The following is a 16,997-nucleotide window of genomic DNA, read 5'->3' on the forward strand; positions in this document are numbered from 1 at the left end:
AGTTCCTTGCAACATGGGGCAGTGCATCTTCATTCTGAAACAGGAGGTGATGGCGGCGGATGAATGGCACGACAATAGGCTTCAGGATCTCATCAATGTACCTCTGTGTATTCAAGTGGCCACCAATAAAATGCAATTGCGTTCGTCATCCCGATCTTATGACTGCCCATAACATAACCCCACCGCCACCATGGGGCACTGTGTTCGCAAGGTACATAACATAACCCCACCGCCACCATGGGGCACTGTGTTCACAAGGTACATAACATAACCCCACCGCCACCATGGGGCACTGTGTTCACAAGGTACATAACATAATCCCACCGCCACCATGGGGCACTGTGTTCACAAGGTACATAACATAACCACACCGCCACCATGGGGCACTGTGTTCACAAGGTACATAACATAACCCCACCGCCACCATGGGGCACTGTGTTCACAAGGTACATAACATAACCCCACCGCCACCATGGGGCACTGTGTTCACAAGGTACATAACATAACCCCACCGCCACCATGGGGCACTGTGTTCACAATGTTGACATCAGCAAACCACTCCCTAACATGACGTCATACATGTAGTCTGTGGTTGTTAGGCTTGTTGGACGTACTGCCAAATTCTATAAAACTATGTTGGAGGCTTATAATAGAGAAATGAAGATTAAATTCTCTGGCATCAGCTCTGGTGGACATTCCTCAAGTCCTCATGCCAATTACACACTCCCTCAAAACTTGAGAAATCTATGGCATTGTGTTGTGTGACAAAACTGGACATTTTAGAATTGCCTTTTATTGTCACCTGCACAAGGTGCACCTGTGTAATGGTCATGCTGTTTGATCAGCTTCTTAACATGCCACACCTGTCAGGTAGATTATCGGGGCAAAGGAGAAACGCTCACTAACAGGGATGTAAACAAATTTGTGAAAAACAAGTGATAGACATTTCTTTGATATTTTATTTAATTTCATGCAACTTGGGACCAACACTTTACATGTTGCATTTATATTTCTGTTCAGTGTAGTTTCTTGACAGTTTTAGTGTGTATAGACAGTTTTTGTGTGTTTAGACAGTGTTTATACTGTAGTGTGTATATTGTGTAGTGTGTATATTGTGTAGTGCGTATATTGTGTAATGTGTATTTTAGTGTGTATACTGTAGTGTGTATATTGTGTCGTGTGTATATTGTGTAGTGTGTATTTTAGTGTGTATACTGTAGTGCATTCGGAAAGTATTCAGACCCCTTGACTTTTTTCCATCATTTGTTTTGTTACAGCCTAACTATAAAATGGAATGAATAATTCGTTCCCCCTTGTCAATCTACACACAATACCCCATAACGACAAGGCTAAAGGTTTTTTAGTTTTTTTTCTCCAAATGCATTAAAAGTGAAACACAGAAATACCTTATTTAAACAAGTATTCAGACCCTTTGCTATGAGACTCGAAATTGAGCTCAGGTGCATCCTGTTTCCATTGATCATCCTTGAGGTGTTTCTACAACTTGATTGGAGTCCACCTGTGGTAAATTCATTTGATTGGACATGACTTGGAAAGACACACACTTGTCTATATAAGGTCCCACAGTTGGGCAAAAACCAAGCAATGAGGTGGAAGGAATTGTATTAATAATAGTAGAGCTCTGAGACAGGATTGTGTCGAGGCACAGATCTGGGGAAGGGAACCAAAACATGTCTGGAGCATTGAAGGTCCTCAAGAACACAGTGGCCTCCATCATTCTTAAATGGAATACGTTTGGAATCACCAAGACTCTTCCTAGAGCTGGCCGCCCTGCCAAACTGAGCAATCGTGGAAAAAGGGCCTTGGTCAAGGAGGTGACCATGAACACGATGGTCACTCTGACAGAGCTCCAGAGTTCCTCTGTGGAGATGGGAGAACCTTCCAGAAGGACAAATATCTCTGCAGCACTCCACCAATCGGGACTTCATGGTAGAGTGGCCCGATGGAAGCCACTCCTGAGTAAAAGGCACATGACAGCCCATTGGAGTTTGCCAAAATGCACCTTAAGACTCTCAGATATTGAGGAACAAGATTCTCTGGTCTGGTGAAACCAAGCTTGGACTCTTTGAAACCTGGCACCAACCCTAAGGTGAAGCATGGTGGTGGCAGCATCATGCTGTGGGGATGTTGTTCAGTGGCAGGGACTGGGAGACTAGTCAGGATCGAGGAAAAGATGAATGGAGCAAAGTACAGATAGATCCTTGATGAAAACCTGCTCCAGAGTGCATAGAATATCAGACTGGGGCAAAGGTTCACCTTCCAACAGGACAACAACACTAAGCACGCAGCCAAGACAATGCAGGAGTGGCTTCGGAACAAGCCTCTGAATGTCCTTGAGTGGCCCAGCCAGAGCCTGGACTTGAACTCGATCGAACATCTCTGGAGAGGCCTGAAAATAGCTGTGCAGCGACACTTCCAATCCAACCCGAAAGATCTTGATTGGATCTGCAGAGAAGAATGGGAGAAACTCTCCAAATACAGGTGTGCCAAGCTTGTAGTGTCATATCCAAGAAGACTCAAGGCTGTAATCACTGCCAAATGTGCTTCAACACATTACTGAGTAAAGGGTCTGAATACTTATGATAATGTGATATTTTTTTTTTTGTTGAAAATAAATGCTATAACATTCTAAAAAGCAGTTTTTTGCTTTGTCATAATGGGGTATTGTGGGTAGATTGATGATAATTGATGTAGTACTATGTTCAGGTAGTTATGTTATGGATGTTATGGATGTAGTACTATGTTCAATTAGTTGTGTTATGGATGTTATGGATGTAGTACTATGTTATTTATTACTGTCAGAATATCACTGTTTCCAGGAAAAAACACAGTAACAGGACTGACACTAGTTGGCTATTTGGAGAGTCCCTGAATTAGTCAGAGCTGGGTTCAAATACTACTCGATATATATTGCAAACAGTTAATCTGGGCTTTGTTGAGTTTGCCTGGCGTAATTGAACCAATGGAATAGTGTCTACCGTACAAACCCTGCCCATACAGCACTTCAGACCGGCTAGAAATGAAAGGATCTGAAATGTTTTAAACAGTATTTGAACCCAGGTCTGATACGAGGACAGATTTCTCTACTTCTTCACCTTGACTTCGTGAGCATAGCCTTGCTATTGAGAAATTCCGCCGAAAGCAGACCTGGCTCTCAAGAGAGGACAGGATATGTGCACATTGCCCACAAAATGAGGTGGAAACTGAGCTGCACTTCCTAACCTCCTGCCCAATGTACGGCCATATTAGAGACACATATTACCCTCGGAGCAGTTTCATTTCAAAACCAACGGCATCAAGAAATAACCAACATGGGTACAAAACCCGACGCGCACCAGTCAACATGTGCACAAGCACTTACAACAAACAAGACCACACAAAGACATGGGGGGAACAGAGGGTTAAATGCACAACACTTAATGAGGGGAATGAGAACCAGGTGTGTAGGAAAACAAGACAAAACAAATGGAAAATGGAAAGTGGATCGACGATGGCTAGAAGACCGGCGACGCCGACCGCCCGAACAAGGAGAGGGACCGACTCGGTGAAAGTCGTGACAGCAGCAAGATTTGTGACCTGTTGCCAAAAGAAAATGCAACCAGTGAATAACAAACACCATTGTAAATACAACCTATATACATGTTTTTTTATTTTCCCTTTTGTACTTTAACTATTTGCACATCATTACAACACAGTATATTACCATAATATGACAGAGGGGAGAGGGAGAGAGAGAGATCAAGCGTGGAAGGGTGAGAGAGGGGGAGAGAGAGAGATAGTGGAGAGGGGTGAGAGAGGGAGAGAGACAGATCAAGTGGGGAGGGGTGAGAGAGAGGGAGAGAGACAGATCAAGTGGGGAGGGGTGAGAGAGGGGGAGAGAGAGAGATCAAGCGGGGAGGGGTGGGAGAGGGAGAGAGAGAGCTTCTGTGTGTGTGAGTGTGCAAGTGCGTGTGCGTGTGTGTGTGTGTGTGTGTGTGTGTGTGTGTGTGTGTGTGTGTATATGTTGAAATGAAAAGCTGAAATGTCTTGAGTCAATAAGAAATCAACCCCTTTGTTATGTCAAGCCTAAATAAGTTCAGCACTAAGAATGTGCTTATTTAGTCACATAACAATTTGGAATGACTCACTCTGTGTTCAGTGATGTATATACATTATCATGATGAAGTGGCCGAGACACTTTTCTTCTTAAAGTCCAATATCTTAACAACTTTACTGCTGACATGCAAAACATAATGAAACAAATACCAAAAGATAGTTTTTGAGTGATATTCCCCTTTACGTTTAGTAACCTAGTTATAATATCTCTGTCTTCTCTCCTATACTTCATTTTAGTAACCTAGTTATAATATCTCTGTTTTCTCTCCTATACTTCAGTTTAGTAACCTAGTTATAATATCTCTGTTTTCTCTCCTATACTTCAGTTTAGTAACCTAGTTATAATATCTCTGTCTTCTCTCCTGTACTTCAGTTTAGTAACCTAGTTATAATATCTCTGTTTTCTCTCCTATACTTCAGTTTAGTAACCTAGTTATAATATCTCTGTCTTCTCTACTATACTTCAGTTTAGTAACCTAGCTAGTAACCTACTATTCTTCAGTTTAATAACTAGTAAAAAAAAGAAAAAAAAAAGTATTGTCATGACTCCGACCGAAGGACACTCCTCTTCCCGTTCGGGTGGCGCTCGGCGGTCGTCGTCGCCGGCCTACTAGCTGCCACTGATTATTTCCTCCCTCTCCTTATGTGTTTATTGAGTGCACCTGTTTTGAATTAGGTAGTTAGTAGTAAGGCTTTATTAGTCAGCCGGCCCGCAGGGTTCCTTGTGCGGGATTAATTATTGTGACCGTCTGTTTGGTTTACTTGTGTGCACGTCTATGGGTTTTATGTTTTCCCATTTTGTGTTTTTTTTCTGGACAGTTTAAGTCCCCCTGTTTGGGGCATTTGTTTGTTCGTTCATTTGTTTGTTTGTTCATTTGTTCATTACGCCCTGTGTTTACAAGTATTTTCCTAGTGATTATACCCATGTTTTAATAATGCACTAGCCTATGGAACAGAGTGCCATTTGGGATCAACAAATTGTTGATAAAAGTAATAAAAATAATTGCATCCCAACGAGGTCCAGAATGCTGTGGTGTTGACAGGGATGGGAATGACGCTAACCCGAGGCTGGGCTAGTAGGAAACTGGTGAATAACTCTGTCTGTTTCTCTGTCTCTGTCTCTCTCTGTCTCTCTCTGTCTCGCTCTGTCTCGCTCTGTCTCGCTCTGTCTCTCTGTCTCTCTGTCTCTCTGTCTCTCTGTCTCTCCTCACAGGTCTTCATTTCACTCTTCTGGGGAACCTAGAGGCCAGAGTTTGCGGCCTGGGCTTCAAAGCCAAAGGGAGACAGCAATGTGTTGATATAGATGAGTGTAAAGAGAAGGACAGTACCCCACCCTGTGGAAGTAAAGCTGCATGTTACAACACACAGGGGAGCTTCTACTGTCAGTGTCTACCTGGGTTCAGATCCACAACATCTTTCAAGTTTACTCCTCTCGCTGGAGAGTGTAACGGTGAGTATTCACATGTCTGAGTGTGTGTGTGTGTTGGTTGTTTGTGTGTGTGTGTGTGTGTGTGTGGGGGGGGGGGATAATGACATTCCTCTATGTGTAGGTGGGGAGGGGGGAGGAGAGCGGATAATGATACTATTCTATGTATAGGTGGGGAGGTGGGGGGGGGGGGATAATATTATTATTATTCTATGTGTAGGTGGGGAGGCGGGGGGGGATAATTATATTTTTATATGTGTAGGTGGGGAGGGGAGGGGGGGTGATAATGATATTATTCTATGTGTAGGTGGGGAGGGGGGATAATTATATTATTCTATGTGTAGGTGGAGAGGGGGGATAATGATATTACTCTGTGTGTAGGTGGGGAGGGGAGGATACTTTTATCTCCCTCACCAATTTCAAACATCTGCTATCTGAGCAGCTAACCGATCGCTGCAGCTGTACATAGTCTATCGGTAAACAGCCCACCCAATTTACATACCTCATCCCCATACTGTTTTTATTTATTTACTTTTCTGATCATTTATCACTCATTTATCACAACATTTTAATGATTTGCCTACCTCCTCATGCCTTTTGCACACATTGTATATAGACTCCCCCTTTGTTTTCTACTGTGTTATTGACTTGTTAATTGTTTACTCCATGTGTAACTCTGTGTTGTCTGTTCACACTGCTATTAACAGTGTGTTGTTATTCTATGTGACATTTGTCTTTGACATTTCTATTAAGAATATTGGTGGTAATATTTTGTTGTACAGTAAATAGTTTGTCTGGTTTCAGGCTTTTATTTTGAAAAACAACGTGTTAAAAGCCATTTGAACAATTTTAACATTAGTTATCACAGTGTAATACAAGGAGGGAAAGTGAGGGAAAATGTTGTTGTCTGAAGAGGTAGCATTAAATTGTACACAGTGTCACCCCCCTGGTCTTAGTATTTTGTGTTTTCTTTATTATTTTGGTCAGGCCAGGGTGTGACATGGGTTTATTTATGTGGTGTGTTTTGTCTTGGGGTTTTCGTAGGTATTGGGATTGTGGCTTAGTGGGGTTATCTAGCATAGTCTATGGCTGTCTGGAGTGGTTCTCAATCAGAGGCAGGTGTTTATCGTTGTCTCTGATTGGGAACCATATTTAGGCAGCCATATTCTTTGAGTGTTTGGTGGGTGATTGTTCCTGTCTCTGTGTTTGTTGTAACCAGATAGGCTGTATAGGTTTTCACGTTACGTTATTGTTTTTGTACTGTTCGTGTTTCATCTTTATTAAACATGTATCAGAATAACCACGCTGCGTTTTGGTCCTCCTCTCCTTCACCGCATGGAAATTACCACGCTGCATTTTGGTCCGACTCTCCTTCGACGGAAGAAAACCGTAACAGCTATGCTTTATCTTGACCAGGTCGCAGTTGTAAATGAGAACTTGTTCTCAACTAGCCTACCTGGTTAAATAAAGGTAAAATAAAAAATATCATTATCCCCCCTCCCCTCCCCACCTACACATAGAATAATATAATTATCCCCCCTCCCCACCTGCACATAGAATAATATCATTATCCAACCCTCTCCACCTACACATAGAATAATATCATTATCCACCCCTCCCCACCTACACATAGAATAATATTATTATCCACCCCCCTCCCCACCTACACATAGAATAATATGTGGCCCCCATAGAGACTGCCAGAGGACCGGACAACATGCCCTCCAATTTGACACACTGAACTCTGTCTGCAAAGTAGTTGGTGAACCAGGCAAGGCAGTCATTAGAAAAAACCGAGGCTACGGAGTCTGCCGATAAGAATATGGTGATTGACAGAGTCGAAAGCCTTGGCAAGGTCGATGAAGACGGCTGCACAGTACTGTCTTTTATCGATGGCGGTTATGATATTGTTTAGTACCTTGAGCGTGGCTGAGGTGCACCCGTGACCGGCTCGGAAACCAGATTGCACAGCGGAGAAGGTACGGTGGGATTCGAGATGGTCAATGACCTGTTTGTTGACTTGGCTTTCGAAGACCTTAGATAGGCAGGGCAGGATGGATATAGGTCTGTAACAGTTTGGGTCCAGGGTGTCTCCCCCTTTGAAGAGGGGGATGACTGCGGCAGCTTTCCAATCCTTGGGGATCTCAGATGATATGAAAGAGAGGTTGAACAGGCTGGTAATAGGGGTTGCGACAATGGCAGTGGATAGTTTCAGAAATAGAGGGTCCAGATTGTCAAGCCCAGCTGATTTGTACGGGTCCAGGTTTTGCAGCTCTTTCAGAACATCTGCTATCTGAATTTGGGTAAAGGAGAACCTGGAGAGGCTTAGGCGAGTAGCTGCGGGGGAGGCGGAGCTGTTGGCCGAGGTTGGAGTAGCCAGGAGGAAGGCATGGCCATCCATTGAGAAATGCTTGTTGAAGTTTTCGATAATCATGGATTTATCGGTGGTGACCGTGTTACCTAGCCTCAGTGCAGTGGGCAGCTGGGAGGAGGTGCTCTTGTTGTCCATGGACTTTACAGTGTCTCAGAACTTTTTGGAGTTAGAGCTACAGGATGCAAATTTCTGCCTGAAGAAGCTGGCCTTGGCTTTCCTGACTGACTGCTTGTATTGGTTCCTGACTTCCCTGAACAGTTGCATATTGCGGGAACTATTCGATGCTATTGCAGTCCGCCACAGGATGTTTTTGTGCTGGTCAAGGGCAGTCAGGTCTGGAGTGAACCAAGGGCTGTATCTGTTCTTAGTTCTGCATTTTTTGAACAGAGCATGCTTATCTAAAATGGTGGGGAAGTTACTTTTAAAGAATGACCAGGCATCCTCAACTGACGGGATGAGGTCAATATCCTTCCAGGATACCCTGGCCAGGTCGATTAGAAAGGCCTGCTCGCAGAAGTGTTTTAGGGAGCGTTTGACAGTGATGAGGGGTGGTCGTTTGACTGCGGATCCGTAGCGGATACAGGCAATGAGGCAGTGATCGCTGAGATCCTGGTTGAAGACAGCGGAGGTGTATTTGGAGGGCCAGTTGGTCAGGATGACGTCTATGAGGGTGCCCTTGTTTACAGAATTAGGGTTGTACCTGGTGGGTTCCTTGATGATTTGTGTGAGATTGAGGGCATCTAGCTTAGATTGTAGGACTGCCGGGGTGTTAAGTATATCCCAGTTTAGGTCACCTAACAGAACAAACTCTGAAGCTAGATGGGGGGCGATCAATTCACAAATGGTGTCCAGGGCACAGCTGGGAGCTGAGGGGGGTCGGTAGCAGGCAGCAACAGTGAGAGACTTATTTCTGGAGAGAGTAATTTTTTTAATTAGTAGTTCGAACTGTTTGGGTATGGACCTGGAAAGTTTGACATTACTTTGCAGGCTATCTCTGCAGTAGACTGCAACTCCTCCCCCTTTGGCAGTTCTACTTTGACGGAAAATGTTATAGTTGGGTATGGAAATCTCAGAATTTTTGGTGGCCTTCCTGAGCCAGGATTCAGGCACGGCAAGGACATCAGGGTTCGCAGAGTGTGCTAAAGCAGTGAGTAAAACAAACTTAGGGAGAAGGCTTCTGATGTTGACATGCAATGAAACCAAGGCTTTTTCGATCACATAAGTCAACGAATGAGGGTGCCTGGGGACATGCAGGGCCTGGGTTTACCTCCACATCAGAGGAGGAGTAGTATGAGGGTGCGGCTAAAGGCTATCAAAACAGGTCGCCTAAAGCGTTGGGGACAAAGAATAAAAGGAGCAGATTTCTGGGCATAGTAGAATATATTCAGAGCATAATGCGCAGACAGGGCTATGGTGGGGTGCGGGTGCAGCGGAGGTAAGCCCAGGCACTGAGTGATGATAAGAGAGGTTGTATCTCTGGACATGCTGGTTGTAATGGGTGAGGTCACTGCATGTGTGGGAGGTGGGACAAAGGAGGTATCAGAGGTATGAAGAGTGGGACTAGGGGCTCCATTGTAAACTAAAACAATGATAACTAACCTGAACAACAGTATACAAGGCATATTGACATTTGAGAGAGACATACAGCGAGGCATAAAGTAATCGCAGGTGTAGATTGGGAGAGCTAGCTAAAACACCAGGTTAGACAAAAACAGCTAATCAGCTAGCACAACAACAGCAGGTAAAATGGCGTTGACTCGGCAGAGAGGGTCGGATTAACTACACACAGAGTGCGGCTGGGGCCGACAGATAAAAACATAAACAAACAGAATGGAGTACCGTGATTAATGGACAGTCCAGCAGGCATCAGCTATGTAGCCAAGTGATCACAATGTCCAGCAGGCATCAGCTATGTAGCCAAGTTTACAGCAAGGGTCCGGTGGCTCGTGTGTGGCTCGGGTGTACAGCTGAGTAGGCCGGGAAGTGGGCCTCAGGGATAGCTTCGGTACTGGGTGCAAGCTAGCTGTGAAGATCAGAAGTAGTGGTCCAGGGATTACGGCAGGAATCCAGCGTTGTTGTGGAGAGACAGTTATCCAGGCAAAAAAAAAAAAAAAATGGTAAAAGCCGCTAGCAGTGGCTAACAATGACTAGCTGGTTAGCTTCTGGAGGTTTTTGAATGTGTTCTAAAAATGAAAAAATAATAGCGATTCCGTATCACATTGGGTGTTACGGAATCGTATGGGTCCGGTGAGTGGTTGGGCTAGCTGGGGACACGGCGATTCAGACAGTTAGCAGGCCTGTGCTAACAAGCTAACAGTTAGTAGGCCGGGCTAAACAGCTAGCAGTTACAGACCGGGGCTAAACAAGCTAGCTGTTAGTAGAGGGGGGTGGACAATGGTATAATTCTATGTGTAGGTGGGGAGGGGGGTGGATAATGATATCATTCTATGTGTAGGTGGGGAGGGGGGTGGATAATTATATTATTCTATGTGTAGGTGTGGAGGGGTGGATAATGATATTATTCTCTAAAAATTGTGTCATTGTGATTTTATGTATTTATGTATCAGAAACAGCAACAGCGTATGTGAGGCTCGGGTCTCAGTTTAGCTTGTTTTTGCAATCTTATCTTCTCTGTTCTGTGCCATATTTGTGGAGCAGTGATTCCCCAACCTCTCCCCTTGAACCCCCAGACAGTCCCCTGCTTTGATGTACCACATCACCACAGCTGATCCAAATGGTAACCTGATCATAAAGCCTCTCATTCCTTATTTCAGCTGCTTTAGTTCTGAAATACATAAAATACATGGACTGTCTTGAGTCACTGGAGGAGAGGTTAGGGAATCACTGGAGGAGAGGTTAGGGAATCACTGGAGGAGAGGTTAGGGAATCACTGGAGGAGAGGTTAGGGAATCACTGGAGGAGAGATTAGGGAATCACTGGAGGAGAGATTAGGGAATCACTGGAGGAGAGGTTAGGGAATCACTGGAGGAGAGATTAGGGAATCACTGGAGGAGAGGTTAGGGAATCACTGGAGGAGAGGTTAGGGAATCACTGGAGGAGAGATTAGGGAATCACTGGAGGAGGGGTTAGGGAATCACTGGATGAGAGTTTAGTGAGTCACAGCTCTATCACCATATGTCCTTATCTCTTCAGATCTCAATGAGTGCCAGAAGACACCACAGGTTTGTGGCAGCAACGCCACTTGCCTCAACACCATCGGGAGCTACCTCTGCCAGTGTCAACCTGGGTTCAGATCCACAACGCCTGTCAACTATACTGCTCTCACTGGGGAGTGTAAGGGTGAGTATTCAAGTGTGTGTAACAACTTTCCTCCTCTTCGTCTGAGGCGGAGTAAGGATCGGACCAAAATGCTGCGTGATAAGTGTCCATATTGATTTATTCAAAACCACACAACTGAACGCTGGAACAAAAATAATAAACGTGAAATCTACAAAACCGAAACAGCACCGTGTGGCCCAAACACTCACAAGGAAACAAACACCCACAAACAAAAAAGTGAAACCCAGGCTACCTAAGTATAATTCTCAATCAGAGACAACTAACGACACCTGCCTCTGATTGAGAACCATACTAGGCCGAACACAAAAACCAACATAGAAAAACAAACATAGACTGCCCATCCCAACTCACGCCCTTCACCACAGTTTTTGTCCGCCTCCTCAACCGCCCCCGTGGCCTCTTACGAGTGGCGACCCTCGCCGCCGACCTCCGACTGGGGACCCTAGCTATGGGTCCCGAATGGACAGGAGATTCCGGCAGTGCCGGACAGGCGGGAGACTCCGACGGCTCCTGGCTGACTGACAGCTTTGGCAGCTCCTGGCTGACTGACGGCTCTGGCAGCTCCTGGCTGACTGACGGCTCTGGCAGCTCCTGGCTGGCTGACGGCTCTGGCTGCTCCTGGCTGGCTGACGGCTCTGGCAGCTCCTGGCTGGGTGATGGCTCTGGAAGCTCCTGGCTGACTGACGGCTCTGGCAGCTCCTGGCTGGCTGATGGCTCTGGCTGCTCCTGGCTGGCTGACGGCTCTGGCAGCTCCTGGCTGGGTGATGGCTCTGGAAGCTCCTGGCTGGCTGGCGGCTCTGGCGGCTCCTGGCTGAATGGTGGCTCTGGCGGCTCCTGGCTGACCGGCGGCTCTGGCAGCTTCTGGCGGCCCTGGCGGCTCCTGGCTGACCGGTGGCTCTGGCAGCTCCTGGCTGACCGACGGCTCTGGTGGTTCCTGGCTGACTGGCGGCTCTGGCGACTCAGGACAGACTGGCGGCTCTGGCGGCTAAGGACAGACTGGTGGCTCTGGTCGGCTCAGGACAGACGGGTGACTCTGGCGGCTCAGGACTGATGGGAAACTCTGGCGGCTCAGGACAGACAGGAGACTCTGGCGGCTCAGGACAGACGGGAGACTCTGGTGGCTCAGGACAGACGGGAGACTCTGGTGGCTCAGGACAGACGGGAGACTCTGGCATCTCAGGACAGACGGAATACTCTGGCAGCTCAGGACCTAGCATGGACTTGTAGATGACCTGGAGCCAGTGGGTCTGGCGACGAATATGTAGCGAGGGCCAGCCGACTAGAGCATACAAGTCGCAGTGGTGGGTGGTATAAGGTGCTTTAGTGACAAAACGGATGGCACTGTGATAAACTGCATCCAGTTTGCTGAGTAGAGTGTTGGAAGCAATTTTGTAGATGACGTCGTCAAAGTCGAGGATCAGTTTTACTAGGGTAAGCTTGGCGGCGTGAGTGAAGGAGGCTTTGTTGCGGAATAGAAAGCCGACTCTTGATTTGATTTTCGATTGGAGATGTTTGATATGAGTCTGGAAGGAGAGTTTACAGTCTAGCCAGACACCTAGGTACTTATAGATGTCCACATATTCAAGGTCGGAACCATCCAGGGTGGTGATGCTAGTCGGGCATGCGGGTGCAGGCAGCGATCGGTTGAAAAGCATGCATTTGGTTTTACTAGCGTTTAAGAGCAGTTGGAGGCCACGGAAGGAGTGTTGTATGGCATTGAAGCTCGTTTGGAGGTTAGATAGCACAGTGTCCAAGGACGGGCAGACAGTTATCCGAAAAACCGAGGCTACTGAGTCTGCCGATAAGAATATGGTGATTGACAGAGTCGAAAGCCTTGGCAAGGTCGATGAAGACGGCTGCACAGTACTGTCTTTTATCGATGGCGGTTATGATATCGTTTAGTACCTTGAGTGTGGCTGAGGTGCACCCGTGACCGGCTCGGAAACCAGATTGCACAGCGGAGAAGGTACGGTGGGATTCGAGATGGTCAGTGACCTGTTTGTTGACTTGGCTTTCGAAGACCTTAGATAGGCAGGGCAGGATGGATATAGGTCTGTAACAGTTTGGGTCCAGGGTGTCTCCCCCTTTGAAGAGGGGGATGACTGCGGCAGCTTTCCAATCCTTGGGGATCTCAGACGATATGAAAGAGAGGTTGAACAGGCTGGTAATAGGGGTTGCGACAATGGCGGCGGATAGTTTCAGGAATAAAGGGTCCAGATTGTCAAGCCCAGCTGATTTGTACGGGTCCAGGTTTTGCAGCTCTTTCAGAACATCTGATATCTGGATTTGGGTAAAGGAGAACCTGGAGAGGCTTGGGCGAGTAGCTGTGGGGGGGGGGCGGAGCTGTTGGCCGAGGTTGGAGTAGCCAGGCGGAAGGCAACGCCAGCCGTTGAGAAATGCTTGTTGAAGTTTTCGATAATCATGGATTTATCGGTGGTGACCGTGTTACCTAGCCTCAGTGCAGTGGGTAGCTGGGAGGAGGTGCTCTTGTTCTCCATGGACTTCACAGTGTCCCAGAACTTTTTGGAGTTGGAGCTACAGGATGCAAACTTCTGCCTGAAGAAGCTGGCCTTAGCTTTCCTGCGTGTATTGGTTCCTGACTTCCCTGAACAGTTGCATATCGCGGGGACTATTCGATGCTATTGCAGTCCACCACAGGATGTTTTTGTGCTGGTCGAGGGCAGTCAGGTCTGGAGTGAACCAAGGGCTGTATCTGTTCTTAGTTCTGCATTTTTTGAACGGAGCATGCTTATCTAAAATGGTGAGGAAGTTACTTTTAAAGAATGACCAGGCATCCTCAACTGACGGGATGAGGTCAATGTCCTTCCAGGATACCCGGGCCAGGTCGATTAGAAAGGCCTGCTCACAGAAGTGTTTTAGGGAGCGTTTGACAGTGATGAGGGGTGGTCGTTTGACTGCGGCTCCGTAGCGGATACAGGCAATGAGGCAGTGATCGCTGAGATCCTGGTTGAAGACAGCGGAGGTGTATTTGGAGGGCCAGTTGGTCAGGATGACGTCTATGAGGGTGCCCTTGTTTACAGAATTAGGGTTGTACCTGGTGGGTTCCTTGATGATTTGTGTGAGATTGAGGGCATCTAGCTTAGATTGTAGGACTGCCGGGGTGTTAAGCATATCCCAGTTTAGGTCACCTAACAGAACAAACTCTGAAGCTAGATGGGGGGCGATCAATTCACAAATGGTGTCCAGGGCACAGCTGGGAGCTGAGGGGGGTCGGTAGCAGGCGGCAACCGTGAGAGACTTATTTCTGGAGAGAGTCATTTTCAAAATTAGTAGTTCGAACTGTTTGGGTATGGACCTGGAAAGTATGACATTACTTTGCAGGCTATCTCTGCAGTAAACTGCAACTCCTCCCCCTTTGGCAGTTCTATCTTGACGGAAGATGTTATAGTTGGGTATGGAAATCTCTGAATTTTTGGTGGCCTTCCTGAGTCAGGATTCAGACACAGCAAGGACATCAGGGTTCGCAGAGTGTGCTAAAGCAGTGAGTAAAACAAACTTAGGGAGGAGGCTTCTGATGTTGACATGCATGAAACCAAGGCATTTTCGATCACAGAAGTCAACAAATGAGGGTGTCTGGGGACATGCAGGGCCTGGGTTTACCTCCACATCACCCGCAGAACAGAGAAGGAGTAGTATGAGGGTGCGGCTAAAGGTAGGTAGGGGGATGGATAATGATATTATTACAGTGCCTTGCGAAAGTATTCGGCCCGCTTGAACTTTGCGACCTTTTGCCACATTTCAGGCTTCAAACATAAAGATATAAAACTGTATTTTTTTGTGAAGAATCAACAACAAGTGGGACACAATCATGAAGTGGAACGACATTTATTGGATATTTCAAACTTTTTTAACAAATCAAAACAGAAAAATTGGGCGTGCAAAATTATTCAGCCCCTTTACTTTCAGTGCAGCAAACTCTCTCCAAAAGTTCAGTGAGGATCTCTGAATGATCCAATGTTGACCTAAATGACTAATGATGATAAATACAATCCACCTGTGTGTAATCAAGTCTCCGTATAAATGCACCTGCACTGTGATAGTCTCAGAGGTCCGTTAAAAGCGCAGAGAGCATCATGAAGAACAAGGAACACACCAGGCAGGTCCGAGATACTGTTGTGAAGAAGTTTAAAGCCGGATTTGGATACAAAAAGATTTCCCAAGCTTTAAACATCCCAAGGAGCACTGTGCCACCGATGATATTGAAATGGAAGGAGTATCAGACCACTGCAAATCTACCAAGACCTGGCCGTCCCTCTAAACTTTCAGCTCATACAAGGAGAAGACTGATCAGAGATGCAGCCAAGAGGCCCATGATCACTCTGGATGAACTGCAGAGATCTACAGCTGAGGTGGGAGACTCTGTCCCTAGGACAACAATCAGTCGTATATTGCACAAATCTGGCCTTCATGGAAGAGTGGCAAGAAGAAAGCCATTTCTTAAAGATATCCATAAAAAGTGTTGTTTAAAGTTTGCCACAAGCCACCTGGGAGACACACCAAACATGTGGAAGAAGGTGCTCTGGTCAGATGAAACCAAAATTGAACTTTTTGGCAACAATGCAAAATGTTATGTTTGGCGTAAAAGCAACACAGCTCATCACCCTGAACTACCATCCCCACTGTCAAACATGGTGGTGGCAGCATCATGGTTTGGGCCTGCTTTTCTTCAGCAGGGACAGGGAAGATGGTTAAAATTGATGGGAAGATGGATGGAGCCAAATACAGGACCATTCTGGAAGAGAACCTGATGGAGTCTGCAAACGACCTGAGACTGGGACGGACGTTTGTCTTCCAACAAGACAATGATCCAAAACATAAAGCAAAATCTACAATGGAATGGTTCAAAAATAAACATATCCAGGTGTTAGAATGTCCAAGTCAAAGTCCAGACCTGAATCCAATCGAGAATCTGTGGAAAGAACTGAAAACTGCTGTTCACAAATGCTCTCCATCCAACCTCACTGAGCTCGAGCTGTTTTGCAAGGAGGAATGGGAAAAAATGTCAGTCTCTCGATGTGCAAAACTGATAGAGACATACCCCAAGCAACTTACATCTGTAATCGCAGCAAAAGGTGGCGCTACAAAGTATTAACTTAAGGGGGCTGAATAATTTTGCACGCCCAATTTTTCAGTTTTTGATTTGTTAAAAAAGTTTGAAATATCCAATAAATGTTGTTCCACTTCATGATTGTGTCCCACTAGTTGTTGATTCTTCACAAAAAAAATACAGTTTTATATCTTTATGTTTGAAGCCTGAAATGTGGCAAAAGGTCGCAAAGTTCAAGGGGGCCGAATAATTTCGCAAGGCACTGTATATGTGTTGGTGGGGAGGGGGGTGGATTATGATATTATTATGATATTATTCTATGTGTAGGTGGGCAGGGGCGTGGATAATGATATTATTTTATGTGTAGGTGGGGAGGGGGTTGGATAATCAAATAATTATATGAGGAGGTATGGAGGGGGGTGATAACGAAATTACTCTATGTGAAGGTGGGGAGGGGTGGATAATTATATTACTCTATGTGAAGGTGGGGAGGGGTGATATTGATATTATTCTATGTGTAGGTGGGGAGGGGGGATAATGATATTATTCTATGTGTAGGTGGGGGGGGATAATTATATTATTCTATGTGTAGGTGGGGTGGGGTGATAATTATATTATTCTATGTGTAGGTGGGGAGGGGGGATAATGATATTGTTCTATGTGTAGGTGGGGAGGGGGGATAATGATATTATTCTATGTGTAGGTGGGGAGGG

At 46.0% G+C, this 16,997-nt stretch overlaps 1 protein-coding gene across 5 annotated transcripts in view; it reads left to right on the top strand.

Moving 5' to 3' along the window:
- LOC116358998 (adhesion G protein-coupled receptor E1-like) overlaps positions 1–16,997 on the top strand; it is a 62,136-nt gene that overhangs the window by 2,636 nt on the left and 42,503 nt on the right. For 4 of the 5 annotated variants that reach the window (XR_004206578.1, XM_031811589.1, XM_031811592.1 and 1 more), the window contains exons 2-3: positions 5,330–5,566; positions 11,070–11,216. Coding sequence is in view for 4 of the 5 variants with exons in the window: in XM_031811589.1 (XP_031667449.1) it covers positions 5,330–5,566; positions 11,070–11,216 (384 nt within the window). In the remaining variant the exon portion in view is untranslated. The remainder of the gene's footprint in view (positions 1–5,329; positions 5,567–11,069; positions 11,217–16,997) is intronic. The other variant, XM_031811590.1, reaches the window with a different exon arrangement.

The sequence above is a fragment of the Oncorhynchus kisutch genome, unplaced genomic scaffold (assembly GCF_002021735.2).
Source record: "Oncorhynchus kisutch isolate 150728-3 unplaced genomic scaffold, Okis_V2 Okis01b-Okis20b_hom, whole genome shotgun sequence".
Classification (NCBI taxonomy): Eukaryota; Metazoa; Chordata; class Actinopteri; order Salmoniformes; family Salmonidae; genus Oncorhynchus; species Oncorhynchus kisutch.